This window comes from Artemia franciscana, chromosome 21 (assembly GCF_032884065.1).
Source record: "Artemia franciscana chromosome 21, ASM3288406v1, whole genome shotgun sequence".
Taxonomy (NCBI): domain Eukaryota; kingdom Metazoa; phylum Arthropoda; class Branchiopoda; order Anostraca; family Artemiidae; genus Artemia; species Artemia franciscana.
Window position 1 is genome coordinate 26,043,590 of NC_088883.1, and position 23,528 is coordinate 26,067,117.

The 23,528-nt window shown below is 36.2% G+C and overlaps 1 protein-coding gene across 3 annotated transcripts; it reads right to left on the minus strand.

The window, feature by feature from the left end:
• Nucleotides 1-447: 447 nt before the first annotated feature.
• LOC136040580 (vesicle-fusing ATPase-like) lies at nucleotides 448-22,780 on the minus strand. 3 transcript variants are annotated; one of them, XM_065724826.1, is made up of 4 exons: nucleotides 21,848-22,780; nucleotides 19,763-19,911; nucleotides 5,566-5,769; nucleotides 448-925 (listed from the first exon to the last, which is right to left on the minus strand). In XM_065724826.1, the coding sequence occupies exons 1-3, from the start codon at nucleotides 21,896-21,898 to the stop codon at nucleotides 5,724-5,726; spliced, it is 246 nt and encodes an 81-aa protein (XP_065580898.1). In that variant the 5' UTR covers nucleotides 21,899-22,780; the 3' UTR covers nucleotides 448-925; nucleotides 5,566-5,723. The 3 variants fall into 3 exon arrangements, 1 of the variants encoding a protein (XP_065580898.1); XR_010620818.1 differs by lacking the exons at nucleotides 448-925; nucleotides 5,566-5,769 and adding an exon at nucleotides 10,121-10,549 and having other exon boundaries at nucleotides 21,848-22,769; XR_010620817.1 differs by lacking the exons at nucleotides 448-925; nucleotides 5,566-5,769 and adding an exon at nucleotides 12,545-12,996 and having other exon boundaries at nucleotides 21,848-22,767.
• Nucleotides 22,781-23,528: the final 748 nt, after the last annotated feature.

The following is a 23,528-nucleotide window of genomic DNA, read 5'->3' on the forward strand; positions in this document are numbered from 1 at the left end:
CACCCTGTTTTAATGGTCTTTTTTAGTACATCCTTTTTATCCAAGAGTTTGTTTTAGAATATTCTTAGATTACCACAAAATATTCCAATTAGAAGTGACCGGTTTTCGAGCTTTGAACTCACTTCCGGAGCATAAATCCACTCCTCTAAGTTAATAAACTTAAAACTGAAGTTTACTGAGAATCGCTTCACTAATTGATTGCTTCAATAGTTATATTTGAGTATTGGTCTATTTTATCAGTTTGTAAGTAACATTCTATTAATTTAGCGCAAAGATGCGGTACTTCTTTTTGTAATATAAAAAAAAACCTTCCAGGACTATCATTTTGAGCAACATCACTTTTCCAATTGACTCAATCATTTTATCAGGGTTAATTAAATAATTCCTTTCTTTAGGATCGGCAAGTAGCAAGTATACGATAATCTAGTAATATAAAAAATAAGAAAGTTTCACTTAACAAAGCGAACATTTTTATTAAGATGAAAAAACAAACAAAAAAAAAATCTTTTTTTTTATGGTTTCTTGACTCAGGATGCGGCTCCTTGGCCGAGGAGGAGAGGCCACACAAGGAGTAGAAGAGCTTAGATGGAGGCCACACAGGGAGCAGAAGAGCTTAGATGAGCAGTAAATTCGTTTAGCAAAGGATGAGCAAAAAATATAATAGATTTGAAAATGTTAAGGGTCCCATTTCTTTTAAAACATGAAAAGGAGAGATAAAAAGAATAAACAACGGTTTTACTGAAAATTAACTTTACTTAAGGTTGAGAACCCTTGGTATTTATTTAAACTTTATAATTAAAAGGGGCCACGTCTGCTGCAACGCCTTTTTCTGTGAAAATAAATGCTATCACACAAAAAGACGGCAACAGTACACAGACCTCACAGCTTTAGTTCCAAAATTTACTGCTGCAGCTTAATTTTCAACCTAGAAAAGAAAAAGGACGTTAATCGATTGGAGATAAAAGATAGAGATGGAGATAAAAACAGCTTTTTGAATCAAAATGTATTTGGAAAACTTCGTAAAAGTATTGCAACGACTTCTTAATACATTTTCTATGTGTATGGTTTGGGTTAGTAGCCAATCACAGCGTTGGTTTTTCTAAAAATTTTTGAAGGGTCTTTGGTAGATAAGACGTTCTTTGGCGTCAATTGGAGGGGCAGTGATAATTTGGCCCCGCAATACTTTGAAATTACCTTTTTGAGGGGATATTTTCATTCAAAAATCCTTTGTTTTTGGTGTCTTCATTGCAATAAGACATGTTTCCTAATCCCTAGATTTTAGAAAATATATCCTCCCTACTAAATTTCCATGAATTAACACCATTGCAGGCCCTTAGTAGAAGATAATACCCCTAATTTAGTGGAATTCTTCAATGGAACAACTATTTTAATAGTTTTTAAGCTCCAAGCACCGACTCCGTAAAAACCCAAAAAACTCCGTAAAAAAATAGTTCTAATTCTGACAATACAAATTCAATGATGGGGATAACAATTCTTTGGCAAAATAATTTCATAGTAGTAGCAGTCAAATGTAGTTGACACTCAATTCATCCATACATATTATAAGCTAGTAAAATATTGACAAAAATACTAGTGGACTTGTCACTTTTGAAAAAAAAAAATGGCAGGGTGGTCATATTTTACACACTTAATTTTAACTATAGAATCTCGTCTTGTTTACCAAAAAACCATAGTATTAATATATATTTGTTGCTATTGCAAAAAAAAAAAAAAAAAAAAATTACACACGCATCCGTTATCTTTCTTCTGGCAAACAAATACAAAACTCCAGATTTTTGCAGATAGGGAGCTTGAAACCTCTACAGTAGGGTAGAGGAGCTTAAAACCTCTGATACGTTGAATCTCCTATAAATTTAGTAGTTGTTTCCCCCTTTTTTCGAAAATAAGGAAACTTTTCCCAGGGTCGTAACTTTGGATGGGTAAAATCTCTACAAAAAGATCAACTATCCTTTCCTCTGATTGTGGTTGCGCAACTATTAATGCTGTATCACTTCTGTTAATGTCTTATCGTAATGACTGTTCATTTTGTGCTTTGGCTGTTCAGTTTGTATTTGGCTAGGGACGAATTTGCCACTGCCCGACAATTTAGCAACTTAAACTGGGAAGCTTTGTCACTAACTTTTGATAGTTATGAACCGATTGGCTTTAACAAGGTTTTTTTTGCTCGATAAGACATCGGCTCTTCACCATGCGAGTTAATGCTTTGCTGTTGTGCAGTCTCTCTGGTTATATACAAGAGACACTAAAGCTTATAATTCCCATCCTAATCAGCTATCGTTCAATATTATACGGCCAAAAGCTCGATACAATGTTAACTATGATTAAAAATCTCTCTCTCTCTCTCTCTCTCTCTCTCTCTCTCTCTCTCTCTCTCTCTCTCTTTCTCTCTCTCTTGGGTGGGAGTATAATGGAATCAGAATCATAAAACACGGTTGCATGGATATATGGCGTATGCAAACGAAAGGTTCTAACCTTTCATTCAATAACTTAATAACTTTTACTTGGAAATAACTTAAATTTGAATAATAATAATAATAATATAATTTTGACCCGCTACAAAAAATCAAAGCGGAGTATCAATAAAAGGAACAAAAACAAACAATACAGAAAACAGAAAAAACAAGAAACTAAAGCAAACGAGTAAGGCCTCTGTAGGCGGGCAGATACTTATAAGTAGACTGGGGTAATTTGCCAGCAAGCTCCGTGAGCTTCGACCCAATATCTGGGAAACTATAAACAGATATGAGGCTCTTATTCCTATACCATGGGGGCAGATACAATAGAAAACGGGAAAACCGGAAATAATAAGAACGAATTGAATTGATATCTTCTTATGAAAAATAAGGTAAATACAAGAAAGAAACAAAACCGAATAATCTGTAAAAACCGAGTATAATTTTAGCATGAGACTTTCTATTGTATCTACCTCGGTTAGCAACAATTTTAGAGTAACTTAATTGGATGTTCTTCTTGCAATCAGCAACAGCGAGAGTCCATAAGGATTTTATTGTTTTACTAACGTTAATTCCCAGCCATAGAAATGAAGAGACCGACGGGATGGAAAAAGATCTACAGATTAGAGGAGTAGTAATATTACTATTAAATGAAAGATATTCACACTTTGAATAAGAGATTAAGATTAAGAGAAAGTCCAATCGCATGAAGTTTAGATGCTACTGTTGAAACAGACAAAGAGAGCCCTTTTTTTATTCCTACTGATCAAAAGAATATCATCCGCATAGGCAAAATAAGAAATATAGGACAGATGATATACAAAATTTGAAAATAGAGGGGGAGAGGACAGCACCTTGCCGGACCCCACGTCGTACTGGAATTTTACTGTCTGAAACCCTCATATCCGTTTTAATCCGCAAAAAGGAACATCCGTTTAATCCGATAAAAGGACCTAAAAACAAATTTTAAGATTACCATAACTTGAATGATTATATTAATGAGGTTTTTTTTATCACTGCTATTGTTGCTATAGTGGGGCGGAAAAAATCACTAGAATCATGCCCCTCTGGTATAAAGCACCAAAATTGGCGAGGATATAGATTAAAGCACGAGAAATCAAACGGTGACGGGAAGCACGTCAAGCGGACGCTCGAAAGCACCTTTACGAGAGCACGATGCACCAAAAAACCCCAAAAAAAGTGCGTAATAGAGCACTAAAAAGTGCGTTAAGCACAAAATGGAAGCGCCTATTCCATAGAATACAAAAACTGGCAAAAATATAGTTTAGAGTACTAGAATTTCGACTTTTACAAGAAGCAGCTCGAGTTCGTCTGTCCAAGCGCGTATTTGCGTGCTCAAAAGCGCAAAACTGATGAAAAGTTATGAGAAACTCTGGAAAAAGTGGAAATATAGTATGAAATACAGGGAACCCAATGGTGATAGGTATGAAGTCAAGCGAATGCTCTATAGCACCCTATAAAAAACCCGAAGCGCTAAAAAAGCGTAAGTTTACCACCCTCTCTATAGAAGCATCAAAACTTCTGAAAAAACATTCTAAGATATGGTGATACCAACGGTGGCATTACAAAAAGAAAAAGATCGCTCTGAAGCACGTGGTAGAGCGCTAATAAAAGCGCGTAAAGCACACATGGAAGCGCAAAATCCATGGAATACAAAAACTGACGAAAACATAGTTTAGAGTACTAGAATTCCAACAATTACAAAAAGCAGTTCGAGTATGCGCGTCAAAGTGCGTCAATGATGATGAGTAGGAAGTCAAGCGGTTAAGCCCACCCGAAGCGCTGAAAAAGCGCAAAAAGCAGACTAGCAATGGGCTTTGGACTCCCCGATAGTCAACCCTGCCATAAGCTTCTGTCACCTGTCGATAGCTTATACGCTGCAGTTGCAAAAAGCAATGTTCTGGGCGCTGCAACTGCAAGAGCAGTTTAGTTGAGTACAACGAGCTATGTTCTTGCAACAGGTCCTGCCATAGGTAATGAATTTGTATGTATTATGTATCTGATGTCCCTTTTAAGGCTTAAGCCTAACTTAGAATCTCGATTGTTGAACATGTGATGTGATATCTTAGCAAAGTACCATATTATGTGATAATTATTGCCTTATTTTGTATTCCATTTTCCAAAAACAGTGACAATCATGACGAGTTAGCTAAAGTAGCAAACGGAAATGACTTATTTGGTTGCGCATCTCCAATAAAGTGCCATGTAAGTCTCTGTTCGAAAACCTTCATTCTCTTCGTGTTATTAAGCGTCATGGGGTCTGCTGGACGCTCTAAATCGCGCTTCATTTTGCAGGTTCGATGTCATATCGAATTATCGCTTGTTTTAAGAAACTGATGTTTTGTAAATTTTTCTATTTTTACACCTGAAGCGGGCATTAAGCCATGCCAGAACCGAGTTCTGGCTTACGGATTTACTTTCTTATCAAAACCCCCAAACTCTTGGTATTTCAAATCGTGTTTCTACCAAATCTAAACTTTCTGTAACAAGCAGATGAGATTTGCGCTTTTAGCGCACTTTCCAGCGATTGCAAAGATGCGATAAAGCGATCGCTCGACTTTCTACCTGTGATTCCCCATACTATGTGCTACATTACCAGTTTTTCCGGAGTTTCTTTAACCTTTCCATCAGTTTTGCGCTTTTTGCGCACTTTTGAGCACGCAAATTAGCACTGTGTTGCGCTGAATCGAGGTGCTGCTTGTAGTCTTCGGACTTGGACTCTAAACTACGTTTGTGCCTGTTTTGGTATTACACGGGATAGGCGCTCCTATTTTTGCTTTACGTGCTTTTTTAGCGCTCTATTGCGCGTTTCATAGCGATCCCTTACTTTCTATATAGCCATCATTGGGATCACCATATCTTAAAATATATTTTCAGAGGTTTTGAGGCTTCTGTAAAGATGCTGGGAAACTTGCGAATTTCTTAGTACTTCGGGCGCTCGTAAAGATGCTTTAGAGCATCCGTTCGACGTACTTTCTGTCACCATTATTTTCCCCGTGCTTTACAAACAAAAAATAAATGTCGACAACCAAAAATTAAAAACCGTGTTCAGAGGCGCTTGAAAACTTACTTCCATTATTTGTGCTTCTGAATCTTTATGTATTTGCTCCATCAGATGTTTTTCTTTTTTCATTGTCTGCACTCCTTTTTCCTTCTTGTGTATTTTTTCGGGAAGTTCTTCCACTAGTTTACACTTCTCCGTTAACATGAACTCTAAATCTAAATCTTCTAAATCTTCAACTCGGTCTCTTGTAACTTCAAGGTCTGATTCAACCTGCAAAAAATGAATGACGATTAACAAACAAAAAATAAATGTCGACAACCAAAAATTAAAAAAAGTCGATTGCACGGAACATGATCCGATTATAGTTCGAACTATTCCCGAGACCTTTCCAACTTTTTAGGGGGGGGGATCGTTAGAGATGGATCGCTCAGTATCAGAACAAACCAGTCCATTTTACACGTACCGTTACCGCAACATTCCTATAAAACAGAAAATTTTTCTTGTGTTTGTTTACTAAGCTCATATTAAAGAGCTATTTGAGATATTTCGATACGTGTTCAGAGGTGCTGAAAAAATCTTCCTTTCATTGCAACTGTAAACCTAGCTTTTTTAGGCTGATAGCTCTCAGCTAGCTCTTACACAGCAATTTTAGTGTACCTATGATGGCAGAGCAGTGGCACCCGAGCCAAAATTTAGATTAGCGCCCCCTTCTCTGTCTCCCAAAATTTTCACGCCAAAATTTTTGTTTATTAACAAATTTTTACATTGACTCTTTCCATTTACATTTAGCTTTCATTACTTAGCCTCTGCAAAATCATTAATTACCTCGTCCCAATGATTGTTTCTAGTTCTTTAAGTTCTACAGTCTTTAACCATAAATCCTTCAGTCACTCCTGGCCCATAGTCGACCTGACCTTTCTTATTAATTCATATAAGTGATGCCCCCCCCCCCGCAACCAAAGAAGTAACGACAGATGTGAGAGAGTTGAAAAAAGGACTTTCATCTGCAATCCATGGGATTACGACAGATGTCCCGAAGACATCCCTTCGACCCACCATAACTGCTTGGACTGCTCTCCTACTGGGGACATGGAATAGCGAAACACTCTCAATAGATAGAAACAGGGGCATATTGGTCAAACTCTTCAAGGGGGTTATACACTAATCTATGAATGTTTTTGTTCTTCAAGATAAAGTATTGTGTCAAACAGGGATGTGTCCTATCCCAATTCCTATTTATAATTGTTATGGACTACATTCTAGTCTTCAGACTCTGGAGTGAAGATTTGCAACCGATCGATCTCTGACCGGAACTTCGCTGACTTTGTTGTTCCTCTCGAAGAAGCGAAACAGCGACTGCAGCGGCTACTCGACGCTAGAGATGAAAAGATCCAAAAAGTAGGGTTTACAGTGAATATCAGTAATCTCTGTATCAGTAATATCATATCAGTATCAGTAATATCAATAATATCAGCGGAATATCAGTAATATCAGTAAGACAAACAGCATGGACACATCTGACTTTCCACTGAAACTGAAATACAAAGATAGAGCAACTGAACAGGTCAATGAATTTAAGTGTCTCGAGAGTTGGAATAACTACAATGGTGAAATAGCCAATGAAATAAAGAGGAGGATTAGACAAGCTATATTGGCTTTAACAGGTAGAAACCAATCTGACGCAGTAAAAAATACTCTATGCAATTGAAGCTCCACCTCATAAATAGCAATGTCCATTCTCCTCAATACAAGTGAATTCTGGATACTAAACATCCAAGAGGAGAAACGCACCCTAGCCTATGAAAACACATGCCTTCGAAGAATACTGAACATATCGTGACAGGAAAAGGATACGGACATAAGAGTTAGCCAGTAAACCTGTCAATCATTAGTTACTGACCTTCTGAAACGTAGGAGATGGACGTACCTTAGCTATGTCCTTCATATGCCAGAGGATCGACTCCTATGTAATATTTTATGAGTGGTACCCTGAAGGGAGGCACGAAAGAGGTCCTCCAAGACAAGCCTTCCAACAACAGTATGAACAGGATCTGAGAAGAGGAGAGATACTTCTTCAGCCACAGTGGAAGGACGCCAGGGCTGCAGTTCAGCTCCGTGATGTCTTGTGAGGTTTCGTAGATGCCCTACGCGCCATTTCCGGCTCTAGAATATCTACAATCTATGGTAAACGACCTCTTAGTATTGACCAACGACACTGCAATCGCTAATGACATAATTTATAATAGGCAACTCTTACTTATGTGAAAACCCCTTCATCTCTGCATTGCACTGCTAATTCTAACACATCTAACACCATCTTTCTTTAAGGAAATGTGTCGGTGTTGAATTATTTTCTTCCTTTCTTAGAACTCATGGAACAACTGAAAGGGATTCTTATCATTGCTATATTTATACTTTTATTGTGTTACTTTCTTTGGTTTTCAAGGTATAATGATGAAGATGTGAGAAAAATAAGAATGTTGGAATCAATTTGCTTATACTTACCGAGAATTGCGCCCTCTACTTTATTTTAATAAAAATAAAATTGCGAAAATTGCAAAATCATTATACCCGTTAAATTATTTTTTTGGAATTTCGTGCCTCTAAAATTTCTGCGCCCGGGGTAAGTGCCCTCTTTGCCCCTGCTAAAACTGCCACTGTTGCAGAGCGATTCAGCAACTGTCTGATGGCCTTTATGAAATCAACCCGAAGTAGGGGGTTCAGCTTCAGTATCTTAATCTGAGGAAAACAAATCCAAGAAGTTACCGTCCGGTTTTTTCCATACGTCAGTCATTCTAGCACTTGGATCATGAAGGCAAAACCCAAATCTATCTTATAAATATTCAGACCTTTCAACGAAATACAATTAAATAACGGGCGGATAGAAGTTAGCTCTGTAGCAGTGCCTACGTGAAGAACCGTGTGCCTTCCATGTACTATTTTTCCCACTGGCCACTTTGAATGGATGCAGAAACTTCGGACGGAACCATTTAATTAGAAATTGGGGGCTCTAGTGCCCTTTTTAAAGGGGCAAAAATAATAGGAAGGTAGCCAGCCTCCTTTCTGTGCCGTTTTACTGCTACTCTGGCCCACGTAGCCCCCATAGTATCGGATGAAAATTCTGATACGATTATTTTATCAAGAAACAAACCGAGGTCTAATGAAAAGAACTCCGGGGTGTACATCACCCTAACAGTCCCAGGGACAAAGCCCTTAATATTTGTAAATTAGCTTATGTTCACAGGTCGAAAAAGCAGCTATGTTCGGTCTTGGTTGTTGGATCAGCTAGAGGCTCTCATGGATTGTTTAGTAGACCAAGATTCCCAGGGAGCATAATCAGGAAACGTTTTCAATTACAACAGCAGAAAGAACTTGTTTCCCAAAGAGCAAGTTTATGAAAAATGCTGTTGCACTTATGCTATAAATAATTAACGCTTAATGCTATACCTCTTTTGTTCTAGGGTTACTTTCGATTTACAAACAACTCAAAATCTATTATAACCAAATTTTCATGAGTTTTAGAGACCGAAAACGTTAAGTACAGGTCTCCCCCACAGTCAAAAGTATAGCGTCTTTTCAACAATCGACGGTTTAAAAGGCGTTTTATATATATTTTTTTGCTAATCTTCAACATTTTGTAAAATGTCATAAAATATATGCCATATTTCCACGACCTTACTGTATAGTTCTATTGAAGGACGATAAAAATTCTTCTTCAATAATTTTATTAGGTTCTTAAAAGTTTCCTCTAGGCTTCTCATACAAGCCTAGATACTCATGAAAACGCCCAAGGGTTTTTTGGGGTTAGGATGCACATCCATAGACCAGAAGCTATCGTCAACGCAAAAGTACTGTATACACTGTTATTTGATTTAAAAATTCAATGCATGAAAACGATGCATTTTCGCGAAAGAAAAGACACAATTTTAGAGATCAGAGCGGGCATAAGTCGAATCCTCTAAGTTAACAATCTTAAACCAAACAGACTAAATTGAATGAAGAAATCCAGCACAAAAAGAAACGGAAAAGGCCATTAATATGAGTTGTGGAACCCTCATTTAACTCCCCAAAACAATTAGTAGCATTGCCTCTTCAATGAATACGCAATATATTTTCAATTGAAATTATTCTTTACCCGATGGTCAATATATTTGAAAGAATTAATTATTTTAGTCATTTTATGATTATTATTACTTCGCCATTAGTAAGCATATAGATACAGTAAACCCTGGCAATGGGGTTTTTGGACAAGCAAGATCCCCTTTCCTACTTTTATCAGGTTCACTCTATATATAAAAAAGTCCTAGCTACATTTTTTAAGTTTAGCATTAATCCGCAAATATAAAATGGCGGGCCCAAAATAAATCTGTCGAAACTGTTTTTGAAACATAGCCACAATATCACTTTTCCTTCATGGCATCCCCTTCTTAAAAGGGGATGCTTAAAGTTGAAAGTATACAATAGTTGTTCGTGTATAATAAGTGCTCTTCATAAATTGTTTTGATAAACATAGTTATGTATTTATTTTAATTTTCTCTATCTTGTACTCCGTCCCTATGAACTATCCCTAGCTCTAAGAACAAAAAGCAGTTTGCAAGAATACAAAGAAACAGTATTTTAGATTAAATTTATATTAAAATATAAAATAAAAAAACGTTGTTGTATGTTGAGTCAGGAAGAGGTTCTTTGGCAGGAGCAGAGCCCACATAATTGCAGTTTCAATGAGCAGTAAATTCGTTAGGTGAAGGATGAGCAAAAAATTGAAGCAAAATTGATTAAAAATTTTTTGAGGGTTCTATTTTTTTTAGTAAAATATAAAAAGGGGAGCAAAAAAAATATACGCGAATTTTACTGAGATTCTATTTAACTTGAGGTTTAGAACCCTTGTTTTTTTTTTTATTTAAACTTTAAAATTATAAGAAACCAGTTCTGCTGCACTGTCTTTTTACGTAAATATAAGCGTCTATACACAAAAAGACGAATGCAACAGAGAACAGGCTTATACAGAGAAATTTACTTTCCGAAATTTACTGCCCAGCTACTTCATTATCTAGAAAAGAAAAGAAAAGTCAATCATTTGCAGACAATAGACAATATGTTTTTCCGAACTAAAAAATTTATAAAAGGATAAATTTTGAAGACTGGCTAAATACATTACAAGAGCGAAAACCTCGAGGTGGTTGCGATGTCTGGTCAAGACCTTTTTTCTTCACATAATTATGCTTGCTATTAACAAATCCTTTTAGACTTTCCTGGAACATTTTGTGATATAGGAAAAGCACAGATACAAATTTGTTCCTAAAAACTGAATTAGTCAATAAAAGATAAATGCTAAATGTGAAAATGAGCACTACCTAAGGAGGGGCGGGGGTAGCATGGATTAGTTTTTGGCGGAAAAGAAATTTTCTGGGCAAAAACTTATATGGGTAGATAAGGTGTGATTTAAAAAATTTACATTTTCTAAGAGCCCCACGGAGATAAAAACCATCGAAAAAGTGACGAAGAACTAATATATTATACAATATATATATATATATATATATATATATATATATATATATATATATATATATATATATATATATATATATATGTAGCTAAGCGTATTTTACTTATTATCAATTCTGGCACCCCTTTTACTGAAATCCTTGGAAATCAAATTTAGTGAGGTCTTCGGGGATGGTGAGAAGGGTGGTGAACTGTATGAGAGTCAGGAAGGTGTACTACGCGTAACAAGGTCGTAAGAAAGACGCATTTGCACTATCAAGAACGGCTCAGAAGCGACTATGGCCCAGCGGCCACGGGGCAACTGTTTTGAGACTAGCATTGCTAACTGATTGGGTATGCAACTGTTGTGTGACCATGGCCTTGAGGAAGTGAGGTCCAACCCACGAGGCAAACTAGATGTTACTGGTTTCCAATCAGTCTAAAACCGGAAAGTAGACTAAAAGTAGACTAATATCATGATTGTCAAAATGGCTAGTATACAATAACTGAGCAGCTAGGGGTTTTAAGTTTAAACTTTAAGGAGAAGGTTGAGAAGAAAATCGAACTGAATCATAAGAATATATGTGTATCCAGGTAGTCAAAAGAGCACATCTGCAATATCTTAGTAATTTCTAAGGGTATTAAGTTGAAAGCTTCAATCATTGGTGAGGATGGTGTCGAACAAAATCAAAGTATACTATATACACCTAAGTAGTCGAAAGGGCGCGTCTGCAAAATATCAAGAGCGGCTAAGAGTATTTAGTAGACGCTTTCAGAGGATGCTGGGGGAGGATTCTAAACTAAATCGAAAGACACTATGTGCATCCATTTCGTCAAAATGATGAACCTATAATATAACAAGAATCGCATAAAGTTGATATAATATAACAAGAATTGCTTAAAGTATAAAGCTGAAACCTTCGGTGCATGTTGAGATAAATCCCGAACAAACTGTCAAAAGACAGTATCCGTAACATGCCACGAACAGCTTTTGATATCAAGTTTAACTTTCAAGGAATGATCAGAGAGCAAATTGAATTCAACGATAAAATACTACCTGCATTCAGGTTGAAAAAAGGGCATATCAAAAATATCTCAGCAACTTCTTAGGGTATTAAGGCGACTTTCAGATAATTGTACAGATGGTACTGATCAAAATCAAAACGCACTATGTGCATCAAGATTGCCAAAAAGACATATTGACAGTATCTCAGGAAGTTCCATGGACCACAGTAGAAACTTTCAGGGAATAAACAAACATTGTACAACAAAGTCAAAAGCAACTGTGAACATAAAGGTAAAAAAAGGGCGCATTTATAATATTTCAGGAACAACTAACAGTATTAAGTAAAAATTTCGAGTGAATATCGAGAGGTATATTGAACTAATTCAGGAGACATTAAGTGCATTATGAATGTCAATATGGCATATATGCAATAACTCGGCAACATTATATGCAATAATCGGCAGTTAATGTATTTATTTTAATTTTCTCTATCTTGTACTCCGTCCCTATGAACTATCCCTAGCTCTAAGAACAACAAGCAGTTTGCAAGAATACAAAGAAACAATATTTTATTGATTAAATTTATATTAAAATATAAAATAAAAAAATGTTTTTGTATGTTGAGTCAGGAAGAGGTTCTTTGGCAGGAGCAGAGGCCACATAATTGCACAGCTTCAATGAGCAGTAAATTCGTTAGGTGAAGGATGAGTAAAAAATTGAAGCAAAATTGATTAAAATTTTTTTGAGGGTTCTATTTTTTTTTAGTAAAATATAAAAAGAGGAGCAAAAAAAATATACGCAAATTTTACTGAGATTCCATTTAACTTGAGGTTTAGAACCCTTGTTTTTTTTATTTAAACTTTAAAATTATAAGAAACCAGTTCTGCTGCACTGTCTTTTTATGTAAATATAAGCGTCTATACACAAAAAGACGAATGCAACAGAGAACAGGCTTATACAGAGAAATTTACTTTCCGAAATTTACTGCCCAACTACTTCATTATCTAGAAAAGAAAAGAAAAGTCAATCATTTGCAGACAATAGACAATAAATATTTCCGAACTAACAAATTTATAAAAGGATAAATTTTGAACACTGGCTAAATACATTACAAGAGCGAAAACCTCAAGACCATGTGAAGAAAACCTTTTTTCTTCACATGTAATTATGCTTGCTATTAACAAATCCTTTTAGACTTTCCTGGAACATTTTGTGATATAGGAAAAGCACAGATACAAATATGTTCCTGAATACTGAATTAGTCAATACAAGATAAATACTAAATGTGAAAATGAGCACTACCTAAGGAGGGGCGGGGGTATCATGGATTAGTTTTTGGCGGAAAAGAAATTTTATGGGCAAAAACTTTCATGGGTAGATAAGGTGTGATTTAAAAATTTACATTTTCTAAGAGCCCCACGGAGATAAAACCATCGAATAAGTGATGAAAAACTAATATATTATACGATATATATATATATATATATATATATATATATATATATATATATATATATACATATATATATATATATATATATGTAGCTAAGCGTATTTTACTTATTATCAATTCTGGCACCCCTTTTATTGAAATCCTTTGAAATCCAATTTAGTCAGGTCTTGGGGGATGGTGAGAAGGGTGGTGAACTGTATGAGAGTCAGGAAGGTGTACTACGTGTAACAAGGTCGTAAGAAAGACACATTTGCACTATCAAGAACGGCTCAGGAGCGACTAAGGCCCAGCGGCCATGGGGCAACTATTTTGAGACTATAATTGCTAACTGATTGCGCATGCAACTGTTGTGTGACAATGGCCTTGAGGAAGTGAGGTCCAACCCACGAGGCAATCCAGATGTTACTGGTTTCCAATCAGTCTAAAACCGGTTACGAATGAGACCCCAGTCATGGTCACAGTTGCGTTGCAGTGCTGTCCCAGACATTTTCGGGAGCTACCGCGTTGATATTGTCCAATTACTTTGGCTCTCAACATGTCAGACCAGGAATTAAACATGAAAGTAGACTAAAAGTAGACTAATATCATGATTGTCAAAATGGCTAGTATACAATAACTGAGCAGCTAGGGGTTTTAAGTTTAAACTTTAAGGAGAAGGTTGAGAAGAAAATCGAACTGAATCATAAGAATATATGTGCATCCAGGTAGTCAAAAGAGCACATCTCCAATATCTTAGTAATTTCTAAGGGTATTAAGTTGGAACCTTCAATCATTGCTGAGGAGGGTGTCGAACAAAATCAAAGTATACTATATACACCTAAGTAGTCGAAAGGGCGCGCCTGCAAAATATCAAAAGCGGCTAAGAGTATTTAGTAGAAGCTTTCAGAGGATGCTGGGGGAGGATTCTAAACAAAATCGAAAGACACTATGTGCATCCATTTCGTCAAAATGATGAACCTATAATATAACAAGAATCGCTTTTAGTATAAAGTATAAAGCTGAAACCTTCGGTGCATGTTGAGATAAATCCCGAAGAAATTGTCAAAAGACAGTATCCGCAACATGTCACGAACAGCTTTTGATATCAAGTTTAACTTTCAAGGAAAGATCAGAGAGCAAATTGAATTCAACGATAAAATACTACCTGCATTCAGGTTGAAAAAAGGGCATATCAAAAATATCTCAGCAACTTCCTAGCGTATTAAGGCGACTTTTAGATAATTGTACAGATGCTACTGATCAAAATCAAAACGCACTATGGCATCAAAGTTGCCAAAAAGACATATTGACAGTATCTCAGGAAGTTCCATGGACCACAGTAGAAACTTTCAGGGAATAAACAAACATTGTACAACAAAGTCAAAAGCAACTGTGAACATAAAGGTAAAAAAAAGGCGCATTTATAACATTTCAAGAACAACTAACAGCATTAAGTAAAAATTTCGAGTGAATATCGAGAGGTATATTGAACTAATTCAGGAGACATTAAACGCATTATGAATGTCAATATGGCATATATGCAATAACTCGGCAACATTTAAGAGTATTAAGTGGAAACTTTCACCGAAAGTTGAGAGAAATGTTAAACTAAATCAAAAAACACTCTGTCTTGAGGGAATGCCGATGGGGATCAAACAGTTCGTGGTAACGAACTGTAGTAAGGAGCGATCCAGCTCAATAGTAACCAAAACCCTAAAAAATTGAATTTTGATATCAATAGCTACATCAAAAGAATTGCATTTTAATGCTGATTTTAAATATATAAATTTCATCAAGTTTAGTCTTACCCGTCAAAAGTTACGAGCCTGAGAAAATTTGCCTTATTTAGGAAAATAGGTGGAAACACCCCCTAAAAGTAGCAGGATCTTAACGAAAATGACACCATCAGATTCAGCGTATCAGAGAACCCTACTGTAGAAGTTTCAAGCTCCTATCTACAAAAATGTGGAATTTTGTATTTTTTGCCAGAAGACAAATCACGGGTGCGTGTTTATTTGTTTGTTTTTTTTTGTTTTTTTTTTTTTTTTCTTTTCTCCAGGGGTCATCGTATCGACCAAGTGGTCCTAGAATGTTGCAAGAGGGCTCATTCTAACGGAAATGAAAAGTTCTAGTGCCCTTTTTAAGTGACCAAAAAAATTGGAGGGCATCTAGGCCCCCTCCCACGCTAATTTTTTTCCCAAAGTCAACGGATCAAAATTTTGAGATGGCCATTTTGTTCAACATAGTCGAAAACCATAATAACCATGTCTTTGGGGATGACTTATTCCCTCACAGTCCCTGGGGGAGGGGCTGCAAGTTACAAACTTCGACCAGTGTTTAAATATAATAATGGTTATTGGGAAGTGTACAGACGTTTTCAGGGGGATTTTTTTGGTTTTGGGGGTAGGGTTGAAGGGAGGGGGCTATGTGGGAGGATCTTTCCTTGGAGAAATATGTCATGGGGGAAGAAAAATTCAATGAAAAGGGCGCAGGACGAATCTGGTCACGTTAGAAAAAAACATCAAATTCAGAGTTTAATATACAATGCTGGGTGTTCGGAGCCTCTCAATTATGGAGTATAATTTGAAAATAACACAACTATACGAGCGATAAAACAGGGCACCTAGGCCCCCTCCCACGCTCATTTTTTTCCCAAAGTCAACGGATCAAAATTTTGAGATAGCCATTTTGTTCCACATAGTCGAAAACAATAATAACTATGTATTTGGGGATGACTTACCCCCCACAGTTCCTGGGGGAGGGACTGCAAGTTACAAACTTTGACCAATGTTTACATACAGTAATAGTTACTGGGAAGTGTACCGACGTTATCAAGGGGATTTTTTTGGTTTGGGTGTGGGGTTCAGGGGAGGGGGCTATATGGGAGGATCTTTCCTTGGAGGAATATTTCATGGGCGAAGAGAAATTCAATGAAAAGGGCGCAGGACTTTCTAGAATTACTATAAAAAAAAAACAATGAAAATATAAACATGAAAAAGTTTTTTTTCAATTGAAAGTAAGGAGAATCATTAAAACTTAAAACAACAGAGATTATTACGCATATGAGGGTTTCTAAAAATACTTTAGCATAAAAAGCGAAACCCTCTCATATATATAATCAAAAAATATAAGAATATAAAAGTTTGTTACGTAAGTTAATTCTTAAGTTACGTATTTTGTTTACTAATAAAAACGTTCGTTAAAAATTAAAAGATCTAGTTGCCTTTTTAAGTAACCAAATAATTGGAGGGCAACTAGGCCGCCTCCCCTCCTTATTTCTCAAAATCGTCTGATCAAAACTAAGAGAAAGCCATTTAGCCAAAAAAAAAGAATTAATATGCAAATTTCATTTTAATAATTTATGTACGGAGAGCCAAAATCAGACATGCATTAATTCAAAAACTTTCAGAAATTAAATAAAAAAAAAACCTGTTTTTTGAAATGAAAGTAAGGAGCGACATTAAAACTTAAAACGAAAAGAAATTACTCCGTATATGAAAGGGGCTTTTCCTCCTTTTGATTCTTTGACACAACTCTACTTTTTAAAACAATAAAGGACTTTAGCGTAAGGAGCGGGGTGTCGAGGAGGAAAAGCCCCTTTCATATACGGAGTAATTTCTGTTCGTTTTAAGTTTTAATGTCGCTCCTTACTTTCATTTCAAAAAACTTGTTCTTTTGTTTAATATTGAACTAAATCGGTGAACTGTATGCATCCAGGGTGTCAAAATGGTTCATCTGCAATACGGCAGGAACGGCTAAGATAATTGAAACTTTCTGTAAATACTGAAGGCGATGTTCAGCTAGATCAAATGACACTATCTCCATCCAGGATATCAGAACAAGACGTCTTCAATAGTTCATATACGGTTAATGGTATAGATTAACGCCTTAAGCGACCTAGCTGAAACTGTGAGGGAATATTGGACGGAAAGGACAAGTAGATACTAAATTTTGATTTGTTGACCGAAGGGAGCTCATCAGCGACAAAGAATCTTTGAAAAAAAATGGTTGTATTGATTCTTAGTTTGAAAGTGTGTGTTATTAGTGTTTTTATATTCTTAGTGTGATCTCTTTTATTGATCTCATTAAAATTTCAGGACTTGAAGACGCCTCAATAAAAGTTTCAGAACCAAGGGAATCGCAACTGGAAACAAATCTTGTCAGGGATTCTTCATCACCTTTTTTTTTTTTTTACAACAAATTGGAACTATATTAGCTAATATACTAGCTCAAAATGCATAAATGTAAACAACCAAGCTATTAAAGCAAAATATAACACACACACACAAATTCCTACAACGAAGTGTTTGATCATTATTCGTCTATATCAAAGGTTGTAACAGTAGATACGACGGAACAGCTTCACCCCCCAAAAATTCCCAAAATTGTTCACATTTTTTAAAATACTAGTAACCGTACCCAACCATTTGTAGTTCTATAATATAGCTATTTTTAGAATTCCTAGCAAAATTTTGTCCAGAATATGAAGAGCAACCCAAAATCTTTTTGCTTTTATTCATCAATAAAAAAAATATCAACAAAACTTAGAGAAATTAATTTTTTTACTTAACTAATTACTTAACTTTACTAATTTAACTTAACAAACAGAAGATGTTTCAACAAAAGAAGTTTTTTAAAATAAGTACAGAACTAATTTAAACCAAAGGGGAGCAGAAGTAGTGAAAAAAAAAGTCATGCTTAAAACGTAAATAAATCATTATAAATAAACTAATGAAACCCTCTGACAGACCGTATTTCAACAGTAGGTGGTGCAAATATCGTAGGTAAATACCGCTTTGTAGGGCTGTAATGAGAGAAAGGTAGATATAGCTGGGGCACAATATGCGGATAAAGGATGACAGATTACCAAAAAATGTCCTTTTCAGCCAACTGTCTAGGGGTAAACAGAAAGCAGGCTGTCCGCAGTTGAGGTGAGAGGATGTCATAAAGAAAGAGTTAAAGGGAATAGAAACTTCCTGGGAGGGTGTAAAGAGGGAGGCTCTGAATAAATTGGGATAGAGGAGCGTGCGTAGCTGTGTTGGACTCCAGTGGCTTGGTGCTGCCGTCCGCAGTTGAGGTGGGAGGATGTCATTAAAAGGGAACAGAAAATTCCTGGGAGGGTGTAAAGAGGGAGGCTCTGAATAAATTGGAAGTAGAGGAGCGTGCGTAGCTGTGTTGGACTCCAGTGGCTTGGTGCTGCGGTGAGTTCTTCATAGTAGTAGTAGTAAAGAGAGTGGAGGGGTTTCTCCCCTCCAACTCCCCCCAATGTCATCAGATCCGGTCGGGATTTAAAATAAGATTTCTGAGACACAATATCATTCCAAACATCACATTTCATTAAGATCCAATCACTCCCTCATAAGTTAAAGATACTTCATTTTTTCTATTTTCTGCGAATTAACCGGGCCCCCACTCCCCCCAGATGGTCAAATCGGGGAAACGATTATTTCTAATTTAATCTGGTCCGGTCCCTGATACACTTGCCAAATTTCATCGTCCTAGCTTACCTGGAAGTGCCTAAAGTAGCAAAACCGGGACCGACAGACAGACAGACCGACAGAATTTGCGATTGCTATGTCACCTGGTTAATACCAAGTGCCATAAAAAACGAATTTAAAAACATTTTGAAAAAAAAGGTATAGAGCTAAATCCTGAAACCATAAAACACAAAAAATTAAGGAAACAAGGGCTGATTCAAGGTCAATAAATTGGAATGAGTCGTAAAACAAACTTAAAATAAGTCAAGAACCTATTTTTACGAATAAAATAGCGACCTTTCATGTAGAATATTTCAAAATAATTAAGTATATAAATAGTTGGTGTATCCAAAAATACTCATAGGCAAATACCTGAAATAAACTGCGCCGAACATTAAATATTTGTCATGGTAATATTATCAAAATACCAAATAAAATAAGAGACAAATGTTTTGCAATATCTGTCGGTACTGGAGGCAGGGTAAGTCATTAACTGTCGACAATTATTTTTAATCTGTCCGAGTCTAGTCACTGGTCGTTCAGTAGGGTCTTTCAAATAATTTAGTCCAAAGAGATAATAATAAATGCAATTAATTTGATTAATTCGATAAATTTTATTTCAATACATTTATTCAATTCTTTGCTTATCATTTAACTGTAAATTAGCACTAGTCATTTCCAAATTTGTCATCTTGGGAAAAATAGAAGAAAGAAGAAGCAAAATAACCTAAAAAATTCATGTCAGGTTCGTGTATAAAAAGACACTACTCTAAAATAGTTTTGTGAGAAACTGGCTAGAGTTTGAAGTCTTGCAAGTTTCATATAGTCTCCGCATTCGAGAAATAAGAAAAACCCAAGTACCTTGTGCTAGTAGTGCCAATAACCAGCAATTTCTTTCCTTCAGGTTTCTTCTTCAAATAACATTTTAGCATCTCATACGGTTTGTATGTAGGACCAACATCGTCAAACAAAATGCAACTCACATCACTCTCGTAGGCATTAAGAAAATACTGGAAAAAAAATTGTCGTAGATGCAGCAATTTGCGATGACAGAAACATTTAACTCGTAAAAACAAATAAAGTTAGAATTAAAGAAGCAGGAATATTTTTTCTGACGTCTTCTTTCCTATTTTCTCTCTTTTTTTTGTTGAATAAATTTGTCAATTTGGTCAATTATCTGCACCTTTGTCGCATCCCTCCCCCCCCAGAGATTTTGCTCATTGGCGTCCTTGTCACGTTGGGCCTAAACCAAGACTTTGCTGTAGATCCGCCCCTTTGTGGCATTAAATAAAGAATTGGGTCAACAATTTTACTTACGGACTTTACCACTGCGAATAATACTGCTAGTATAAGAAGGGTCATTAATAATATTCCATCACTCCGCCAATTCGATTTTTTTTTCCTTTTTTTAAATGCATGCATATATAATACTATTAATCGGAAATTTACATTTCTTTAGGTAGTAATTTTTTTTCTATTTTTGACACGAAATGCAAATTCAGCCATTTGTTTAAGGAGTGGTGGTAGCTACGTAGTTTCTTGTCCTAATCATTAAAAAGAGCTATGTTATTGATTCACTTCCCTTTCTCACTTCATCATCATCCTCTTTCTCACTCTCTTTTGCTTTTTATGATAGTGTTAACGTAAAATTTTTAGAGTATACTAGCCAAGCAAGCACCCTGATCGTGCAACCGCACGTTGACAACCTGAAATGTTCTAGCAGCAGTAACAGGCACCGTTTCAGTATTTTATTTTAGCAGAAGACCCAGAATACTTATACTTTACAGAGAATTAACCCTATTAGACTTTATTAAGCATGGGATGCACAGCACAAAATATTTCAAAACCTTTGTCTCCAGCTTCGCCAGGATCATCTTCTGGATCATCCCACCGAAAAGTTAAGTGGATAGAAAATAGTAGGTTATATTAATTGGAAAATAATTAGTTAGTAATTTTTAATTAAATAAACAATAAAATTTTTCTTAATTATAAAAGAATGTTGAAGAGGCTCTTGTAAAATATAATCACAAGCTTGAATGTTCTGGTTTAGACAGGATGTTTTAATATAACGTTCCACTATGACATTAAAAACCCAGACCTCTAATTAGTTTTCTATTACCATTCATCTTCATCCTTCCAGTCTTGCACTCGAACGAGGAGGAGAGGAGGATATCCCACAATTTTCCTTAAATTATGCGAAGTTTTGGATTCAACCAAAAATTCCTTATATTCTCAGTAACATTCGCTCTAGCAAAATTCTAAGAATCAATAGGTTGAACTAAAAGGAAAATCAGAGGCTTAATGCCGGTCGGGATTTAAAACAAGAGCTCTTAGTCACGAAGTCCTTCTAAATATCAAAATCCATTTAGATCCGATCACCCACTTTTAAGTTAAAATTACTTCATTTTTTTATTTTTCCTCTCCCTTCAGCCCCCAGATGGTCATATCGGGGATAAGATGACTTAATCAAGTCAATTTTTGCAGCTCCCTGACACACCTACCAAATTCCATTGTCATAGCACGTCCAGAAGCACCAAACTCGATACAGCATAGAACCCCACCCCTTAGCTCCCCAAAAGAAAGCGGATCCAGTCCCGTTACGTCACTTACGTATCTACGACATTTGCTCGTTCTACCACCCACCAATGTTCATCCCGATCTCTCCACTCTAAGCGCCTTCCAAGATTTTCAGTTTCCCTCCCCAACTCCCCTCAATGTCAACAGATCTGGTCAATATTTCAAACAAAAGGTCTGAGCCAGGAGTTCCTTCAAAATATCAAATCTCATTTAGATCTGGTCACCCGACGTCTGGAACAGCTAAGATATAGGTAATAAAAAGGGGTCAAAGAAACCAGCGAGGACAAGGAAAAAATGAATTTTAAATCATGTGCAAACTCATTGTCTTTTAAAAATTGTCTCACCAATTCTCAGTTTGAACTAATTTACCTTTTTAATAGCGTGGTCCTTATATAATGGTGGAACTACAATCATGTCCATTGCAGTGCATACTTGGATGAGAGGATAATTGGTATTGCTGGCTATATAAGCTGCAAAATCCCTCTTTTTCAATATTTCTGAACTAAATGAATAGATGACCGGAATGCCTGAAACAAGAAAAAAAAATTGTTACATAGTTTAGCTACTTTGAATATAGAAATCCACATAATATTGAAAGATCTTTGCTAATATTTTTAATGAGTCAATATATAAGAGAATGAGAAGCAAAAGCTGTTAGAACAATTAGAAACGAGAGGTAGCAATTAGAGATTTATTAACCCTGTTAATACAGCTCTTATAGACGTATATAACCTTAAAGATATTTTGGAAATACACTGTACATTCACTGCAAAACATTGAGCAAATCTAGTCTATCCTGACTCCTTGACTAATAGAACAGTTGAGGATCAGAACAGAAAGAAGCATAGAAAGTGCGGATAAAAATGACTGGTAATAGTCTCCCTGCTCAAGGAGAACCAGAATAGTCTCACTGTCCATCAATTCTACCACTCATTCTTCGGCTTTCGTCTGATTATAATGTCTAGTCTGGTCAAACATCAAACAAGAAACAAAGATGAGAATCAAAAGTGCCGTTGCAGCTCGAGTTCTCCTTAACGGCGATAAGCCCTGGTCTACTATACTTGAAGTATTTTTTTTGTGGGTAATATTTAATGCCAACACACCTTTTAAGATCCTGAAATTAGGACTAAATTCCAAGGAGTAACACACTTTCGTAAACAGACAACAGAGAAAAATAACAGAAAAAGATTCACCCGTGGATCCATGGAGGCTGAGAACATCTACCCCCAATATTTTTCTGGCACCCTCTTTCCACGTATTTTCACTTTTTTAGAGTAAATCTGGTAATTTGGTCAATTATTGGCATGTTTATCACATTAAGCCCCCCCCCCTCCCCACAAAAAATATGCTCATTGGCACCCTTGGCAAATCCCCCCCAAGATTTTGCTCTAGATTAGTCCCTGGTGGGGTTAATTCAACTGCCAATTTTAATATACCAACCACTTGATGGCTTAGGAAAAGATCATGTGGCCGTCCATGAATGGGATGGTCTTATAGTCAGCACCATTTCCTAAACAAGATAGGAATAAGTTTTGAAGATGCTCCCGCGTCTGCTAAAGACAGGGTTTCCTGCTCTCTCAACCTGGCACCATCGGCAGTAAGGATTAAGTAGTAAGTTACTTATTCTTCCCATCAAGTTTCATCCCGATCTCTCCACTCTCAGCGTTTTCCAAGATTTCTCTTTCCCTCCTCCAACCCCCTATGTTCCCGGATTCAATTCGAATAAAAAATAGAGCATCTGAGACATAAGATCCTTCTATATATATCAAGTTTCATTAAGATCCAATCACCTATTCGTAAGACAATAATACCCCAATTTTCACGTTTTCTAAGAATTCTGGCTTCCCCTTCAAACTCTCCCCAATGTCAAAGGATCTAGTTGGAATTTAAAATTAGAGCTTTAAAGCACAAGATCCTTCTAAATATCAAATTTCATTAAGATCTGGTCACCCTTTCGTAAGTTATAAATACCTCATTTTTCCAAATTACCCCCCTCCCCCAACTCCACCAAAGAGAGCAGATCCGGTTATTTCAGTCACGTATATTAGAA

What these genes read in the sequence shown, in the direction of transcription:
- LOC136040580 (XM_065724826.1), bottom strand. Translation starts at nt 21,898, where the DNA reads ATGGACATGATTGTAGTTCCACCATTATATAAGGACCACGCTATTAAA. An exon ending in AGGACCACGCTATTAAAAAG is followed by an intron (nt 19,912 to 21,847) that starts GTAAATTAGTTC and finishes TTTTTTTTCCAG; the next exon opens with TATTTTCTTAATGCCTACGA. An exon ending in ATTGGCACTACTAGCACAAG is followed by an intron (nt 5,770 to 19,762) that starts GTACTTGGGTTT and finishes CATTTTTTGCAG; the next exon opens with GTTGAATCAGACCTTGAAGT.